Source organism: Osmerus eperlanus, chromosome 3 (genome assembly GCF_963692335.1).
Source record: "Osmerus eperlanus chromosome 3, fOsmEpe2.1, whole genome shotgun sequence".
NCBI classification, from domain to species: domain Eukaryota; kingdom Metazoa; phylum Chordata; class Actinopteri; order Osmeriformes; family Osmeridae; genus Osmerus; species Osmerus eperlanus.
This window is the reverse complement of record NC_085020.1, coordinates 23,020,285-23,028,071: the sequence shown is the minus strand read 5'-3', so window position 1 is coordinate 23,028,071 and position 7,787 is coordinate 23,020,285. Positions and strand designations below refer to the sequence as shown.

The following is a 7,787-nucleotide window of genomic DNA, read 5'->3' as shown; positions in this document are numbered from 1 at the left end:
CGTGAATAACGGCATGCAATATGTATTTTAAACGTAGTCTTTTGCCATTAAATAGAACTCTGTAGAAAATATCATGACGTTTGCTCACACATTTACTTAGCCATATGTTATCCTTATGCGCATATCCAAAGGTCACAACTTTATACCTTAAAACGGTGTCACGTGGTGCCAGACTGCGTGCATGAATTACTCACTTCCCAAGACTCATAGATGCCATGGTTGTTCATGCGGTAACAGAAGTTGTAAGCTAACGTTTATTGGATACAGCAAAAGCAATATTATTGGGCAAACGGCCATTTTATGCAGCAACAGGGAACGCGTAATATTGAGGGACCAGAACTTAACAGGCTAAACTTCTGATCCCATCATGATGTTGCTTGATTAGTACAACTAGTGCACAGTGCCCGTGATGCAGTTGGTGATTAAAATGTCAGTGAAACACACCAATATAGAGTACTTGAACTAGATAGTGCATAGTGCCCGTGATAAAATTGGTGGCACACACAGATTCCTGGAATTATAAACAGGGTACAGTGCCTGCGATGATGTCGGTGACAGATTTTTGGAATTATGGATAGTGCAGTGCCAGTGATGCAGCTGGTGATGACAGTTGTTCTCAGTGGTTTTGGTACCTATATTTATCAGATCACAAATGAAATTCTCTGTCATCTCTTAAGTACTTGTTAAACCTTCACATTTATTCTAGTCAATTTGCCAATGCTGTGTAGCCTACATTCATGCACATGAATATGTAGCCTTCATTAGTCTGCTGTTTCCTACGTTATACATTGCTTATGTTATGTTGATCAAAATGTAGGCTACTATATAGGTTCTCTGTTAAATTGTCTTACCAGTAACACCACAAACATCTAAACATTTAGTTCATAACAAGTCATTACATGCACAATGGTTGAGCCAGTTGTCATAATAGTAAGCCTAATTCACCATACAGCGCTTTTAGGCAGTTTTGACATCGTAAACACATTAATTGATGTAACAAAATTCAGTGATCTATACTGAAAGTAGGCCTATATCCACTTTATATTGTCGTTCTGTTAGCTAGCCAGCCTATTTGAAAGCATTTGTTAATCGGTTGTAAAAGCGTATTAGCTTCTAAATAACGAAGCAGAATTTCCCTATTTTCTTAATACAAGAAGTTTCATTTCATTGAAAATGCTTTTGTTAATCGCATTAGTGCTATCGCGGTAGCCTAGGACACGTGCAAAACACTAACTTTGCAGAGTGCCCGGTTTTCGAGATGTTCATAGGAAACTCTGCAGACCAGAGGACCAGAGTGAAGCGGTTGGGACGGGAAGAAAGCAAGCCAAACTAGAGGCGAATTATTTAAATTATTTCATTATTTTATGTCAAAATGCTTATCCAAACAACGACAATCGCGGCACTGCACTCCGTTGGATTATAAAGAAGACACATGCGGAAGATGAACTTTGCAGAGTGCCCGGTTCTTGAGCTGATCGTGGGAAACTAAATCCATTCTAATTTGTGCACACGCACGCACACACACACACACACGCACACGCACACACACGCACGCACACACACACACACACACACACACACACACACACACACACACACACACACACACACACACACACACAGGAGCCCCTGATTTAAGATGTTGTCAACAGTAGAGCTGTACAGCCTAGACTAAGGTTGTGCATTTGAGCACGACCAAGGCAACAACAACAAAAATGTATATAAATGTAACTTGGTCAGTCCTGTACGAACGTATTCTTAATTTCTTAAGTCACGAGTCTCAACCACCATGTGATTAAACGTCAGAGTGAAAGGTATCTCGTAAAAATCAGGAAGAAGGTTGAGATCATGAGCTTCAAAACAATCACAACAGGTTTCTTTAGTTAGGATCTAATGACTCTAATCTAAATGACAAATGATTTAAATAAAACAAAATGTAAGCTATTATTTTTTACAAGGTTATCATAAAGTCAGCGACTGAGGCCTAAATTGTAATTAACATAAGGCATTGTCCCTTTACCGTTCTACATATAGCTATTACCGGCTACATATAGCGATTCACTAACGTTGAAATCGTTTTTCCTCAGATTATTAGCTTTATGTAAACAATGGGATTGCACTCAAGCGCAATATTGTGACAGTAAAATATTTTTCTAATGAATTCATTAAATTAATCCAAGCATTTCTTTGTTAATTGCCATTCGTGTTTAGGCTTAGGTAGGCCTTCTGTACATGCGTATTGCAGGCCCTCTTGGAACCCTTATATTGTACAGCAGAGGGCAGCACAGACAATGAGCCAGAGCAATCGCGCCTGTCCGATATCCTCAGGAAATCTAGTTCACATGCATGATGACTCAACTCTGCAGTATTGTAAAAAAGTATAAAAAACATTAGACATTATAAAGGCATCATGACCAATTATAAATATTTAGAGCGAGGGGCAATGGCCCTAATGCTGGGTACACACCACAAGATAATCGGTCTGATTTTGGGCCGATTTCCTCCTTCCGACAATCCTAGGTAATGTCCCGATTATCTACAGATTATATTATCAGATTTTCACTTGGTGTGAGGTGTGAGAGTGATCGAACTTGCTCGGAAGAACGTCAGAGCCGCCCCGATCACGAATCGTAAATATTCAACATCAGAAATCCTGATGTGTGGGGGGAACCCCGAGGACAAACACCACATTTTTTTGTCATCATGTTTGTGGTCTCTCACATTTTGAAAATATTAAAAAAATATTTTAGTGTGTACCCAGCATAAGGAGACGCTGTTAAGATAGCACGGGTTCACAATACATCAGCACTGAAACACAAGCTCAACCAATCGGACATTCCTGTTGAAGGTGTTGACCAATAGGCAATTATGAAGGCTGTTAACAAGTGAAGTCCTTAGGTCTCTACATTGAGTCACCTTGAGAATCAGAATCTGCTTACCCCGTCCAGATTCTAACAGATTCTAACTTCCCAAAGGAGGTCTAACATGTTGATAAGTTAGATATGTTAGAGGTCTAACATGTTGATATGTTAGACCTGTTTCTCCCAATGATGTTTGGGAGAAAGAATGCTACGTTGGAGCACGTAACGTCCCACGAACGAGTGGGAAGGTGGGGTTTGGCTGGTTGTACAGACTGCATGGCATGGTGGCAACAGGTGTGGGTTCTAAACTTAAACTTGTGTCTTTGCTAAGGGCAGCTATTAACAGAGTGATCTTACATCTTAAAATATTCTGAAATCATGAGGAGCATATTATATAGCCTGTTATCTAAAAGGTTAATTAGGCTATATATTTCCATATCTTACTGAATTGTAATAAAACAGCAGCTATATATTATCACGATTCAAATAAAGACATAATCTGACAGTAAAATATGGCCTCCTCCAATGCGGCAATTCCGCTTCTGCCGCGTCACGACCAGCAATTGGGATGCTCATGTTTTGTGAGGATGAACAGTGAAGCTGCGCCCCTCAGAGGAATAATGATATCTAACACTGCTTCCACACCGGCTAGCCTAGTAAGCATGTGACCACTGCATGTCAGCTCTTAGTTTCTCTAACTGTAGGGTACTATCGAGATTTACGCTACTTGGAATAATAACCGGACAGTTGTTTACCACCGTTTTTTTTACACTGGGCTATACTATTCAAGTTACGGAAGATGGATATCACTGATCAAGGTGCTCAGATGGAGCCTTTGCTGCCAACGGTAAGGCTCCGCTTCCCCTATTCTTCAAAACAGATTCAGACTTCAGAAAAACCTGGCTTCTTCGTGGCGCACTTCCACAAAACCAGCATTTGTATCAAGTTCATCGTGAGAACTGAAATCGTCAAGGAATGCTTACATGTGTTCTGGCAATACCATTAAAATCAAGACATCTTTAAATATATCACTGATACGAATAAACTAACCTAGGCTACGCGAAGCATTCGGGTAAAAAGTGCCACAGATAACACACCTGCAGCAGTTTATGCTATTATTTAAATACCGAATAACTTACAGGGCTCTCAAGTCTCACGCATTCGCCGTGAGACTCAAGCGATTCAGTAACTTCTCACGCTGTCACGCACCTTGTATTTCTCACGCATTTCAACAATTTCTCACGCTGAAAAGTAAGGGAAAACTTGTCTATACAATTATTGGTCGAGGCGCAGGCATACCGAGGGAAGATGTCTGCCGAAATGGTAGTTGTACAGAGTTAAATGCCAATCAGAAAACATCATCAGCAACCCAAACCCCCTCTTCTATTCTATTCTACTGTATTCTAGTCTGGACGAGTCTGGTCTACTGTATTCTATTCTATTGGATGATGGTGAGGTTCACTCTGCCCTCCAGTAGACCCAGTAATGGCCCTGACGTTCTGACTAATTGACTAGCTGGCTGACTGACTAATTGGCCGGCTTGCTGGCTGGCTGACTGGCTGGCTGCCTGACTCTTCTCTGTTGTGTATAATACAGTCTCAGTACAAATCAGGTATTTGTAATCTGAGTGGTGTGCTGTGGCTGAAATAGGAACTGGTACTATTATAAGATACTGTAGATACACTCATCACTTAGATTACCTAGCCTAGTCATATCAAGGCTATATATCACACAGCTGGTTACATATTTCCAGAGAGTACTACTGCATGCTTCCACAGTGATGGTAAATGATGACTGTTGATGAGGAGGCCAGACCAGGAATACTGGCTCTGTCACTGGGACCCCCTGAGGCTTGGACACTAACATGGACATTGTCGTTTCAGGTGACCACACCATTCTCGTCGGTCGCACGCAAAAGTGTGGTAAGTTGTATAAAGCATGTTTTTATGTTTTACAGTGGGACCCACTTGATCGCACTGATGAATACAATCGTCAGTGACACAGCTCACTGACCTGCGGCACGTCAGTACTGCAGGTCAGTGACACAGCTCACTGACCTGAGGCACGTCAGTACTGCAGGTCAGTGACACAGCTCACTGACCTGAGGCACGTCAGTACTGCAGGTCAGTGACACAGCTCACTGACCTGAGGCACGTCAGTACTGCAGGTCAGTGACACAGCTCACTGACCTGCGGCACGTCAGTACTGCAGGTCAGTGACACAGCTCACTGACCTGAGGCACGTCAGTACTGCAGGTCAGTGACACAGCTCAGCTCACTGACCTGCGGCACGTCAGTACTGCAGGTCAGTGACACAGCTCACTGACCTGAGGCACGTCAGTACTGCAGGTCAGTGACACAGCTCACTGACCTGCGGCACGTCAGTACTGCAGGTCAGTGACACAGCTCACTGACCTGCGGCACGTCAGTACTGCAGGTCAGTGACACAGCTCACTGACCTGAGGCACGTCAGTACTGCAGGTCAGTGACACAGCTCACTGACCTGCGGCACGTCAGTACTGCAGGTCAGTGACACAGCTCACTGACCTGCGGCACGTCAGTACGAGGTATTGCTGCTGCGTTGTGATACAGGAGGGAGTGCCTGGACACTGCATCTGTCAAACTCAGCACAGCTGTCATCTTTCAAACCTATGCTTTGTGATTGGATCATCGGTATTGGTTTACCTAAGCTCCAATCAAAAGAGTGCGAGGTCGATCTGGAGCAGGGGGATCTGACAGGGCAACCTGCAGCTGTTTAAAATGCTCCCAAAATTCCCCAGGGGAGGCATGATGCTCCACGCTGCAGGCAGGGAGAGCAAGCTGCTGGTGTATGCAGATTTAGACAGAGAGAGAGAGAGAGAGAGAGAGAGAGAAAGAGAGAGGGAGAGGGAGAGGGGGAGGGGGAGGGAGAGGGAGAGGGAGAGGGAGAGGGAGAGGGAGAGGGAGAGGGAGAGGGAGAGGGAGAGAGAGAGAGAGAGAGAGAGAGAGAGAGAGAGAGGGAGAGGGAGAGGGAGGGAGAGAGAGAGGGAGAGGGAGGGAGAGGGAGGGAGGGAGGGAGGGAGAGGGAGAGGGAGAGGGAGAGGGAGAGGGAGAGACAAAGGGAGAGGGAGAGGGAGAGAGAGAGAGAGAGAGAGAGAGAGAGAGAGGGAGAGAGAGGGAGAGGGAGAGGGAGAGAGAGAAACACAGTGGTTTAGCATCCTCACTTAGATAAGAGGCTGGAGAGCTGCAGTGATGTCACGGCTGTAATCTCACGCAGGATTGGGGGACGGGTGGAGTGGATGCTCAGTTGTAAGAGACTAAAAATCTAGCGAGGCTTGCGTGGACGGGTGAGGGCAGCGTGTGTGAGTCTGTGAGCAGGGGGTCGGACAGAGCTCTCTGCAGACACACACACAGAGAGCGTCCCGGCAGAGGCACAGCGCTACATGGAGCTGCAGCACAAGCAGCCTGATACCTAACTAGCTGAGGACACACTGTCGCCTGGAGAGGTCAGGCAGACCGGAGGCATGGACCTGTACACCAGCCGCTTTAACTCCCAGGTAGGACTGTCCTCACTCTGTCTGGGACACGCTCTGGTAAAGAAAAACATATTTCTAAACTTAAGCTTAAGTGTAGGATGTGTGACGGTCAATGGCATTCTGGTTTTTGTCTGTATTATTGTTTACTAAAACAGCTGTTGTTTTCATGACTAGATATAATACAGGGGAAAGAACTGAACTACAGCCAGATACAACATAATGACTAGATACAGCACACTTTCTGGATTCAGTATAGTGACTGCATGCAGGATAATTACTAGATACAGGATAGTGATGAAGCACAGAACAATGATTACACACAGAATAATAACTAGGTACATTATAACTACTGAACACAGGACAATTACAAGAGACATGATAACGTCCACATATAGCATGCTCTCTGGACCACATGCTCTCTGGACCACATGCTCTCTGGAAGCATCTGAGCTCAGCTTGCCAAGCAGAACCCTTAGGTACAGTGGACAACCGTTCCACAGTGCTGTAACACCAGACAAGAGAGACAGAAGGGCAAAGCAGAAGGGCAAATGCAGACATATTCATTCTGCAGCATTAAAGACCTGGCATCGAATCAGGGTGATAGTTGTGCATGGCCTCACATTTAGCTTACATTTTACAAACGTACAAAGTGTATTTTGGGGATATGTTTTCGGTCTGTTGTTACTTGTCTCCCTGATGGTTCTAGTGGTGATGATGTCACCAAATGGACTATTGCTACTTGCAAGGGCAGGACCCAAAATGTCAGCCATCATCCAGTTAACACTTGGGACTACACTTGTTAATCCACCAGGCCTCTGCTTTAGAATCGTTATCCAGAGACTGAGCCACAAACTCCTGATAGCCAAATCCACTCTGTCCTTCACAGATCAAGACAGATCAAATCTGTATCTGTAACATAACACATTGTTCATATATCCATATAACCAACTTCATCTCTTAAACCCTAGCAACAACTGTTCCTCTTCATCCATGTGCCCATCTAGAGATGTGGTGGAACAGTGCAGCGTGTCAGGGCGGATGGAGCTAGGCATGGTCCCCTGGGCTCCAGTGCAGCGTGTCAGGGCGGATGGAGCTAGGCATGGTCCCCTGGGCTCCAGTGCAGCGTGTCAGGGCGGATGGAGCTAGGCATGGTCCCCTGGGCTCCAGTGCAGCGTGTCAGGGCGGATGGAGCTAGGCATGGTCCCCTGGGCTCCAGTGCAGCGTGTCAGGGTGGATGGAGCTAGGCATGGTCCCCTGGGCTCCAGTGCAGCGTGTCAGGGCGGATGGAGCTAGGCATGGTCCCCTGGGCTCCAGTGCAGCGTGTCAGGGCGGATGGAGCTAGGCATGGTCCCCTGGGCTCCAGTGCAGCGTGTCAGGGTGGATGGAGCTAGGCATGGTCCCCTGGGCTCCAG

General features: G+C 45.6%; 1 protein-coding gene across 1 annotated transcript in view; it reads left to right on the top strand.

The window, feature by feature from the left end:
* Positions 1-3,459: 3,459 nt before the first annotated feature.
* The window catches only part of slc4a10b (solute carrier family 4 member 10b), a 35,677-nt gene continuing 31,349 nt past the window's right edge, over positions 3,460-7,787 (top strand). The window contains exons 1-2 of the mRNA XM_062458039.1: positions 3,460-3,708; positions 4,745-4,783. Coding sequence (XP_062314023.1) covers positions 3,661-3,708; positions 4,745-4,783 — 87 coding nt within the window. The 5' untranslated portion in view covers positions 3,460-3,660. The remainder of the gene's footprint in view (positions 3,709-4,744; positions 4,784-7,787) is intronic.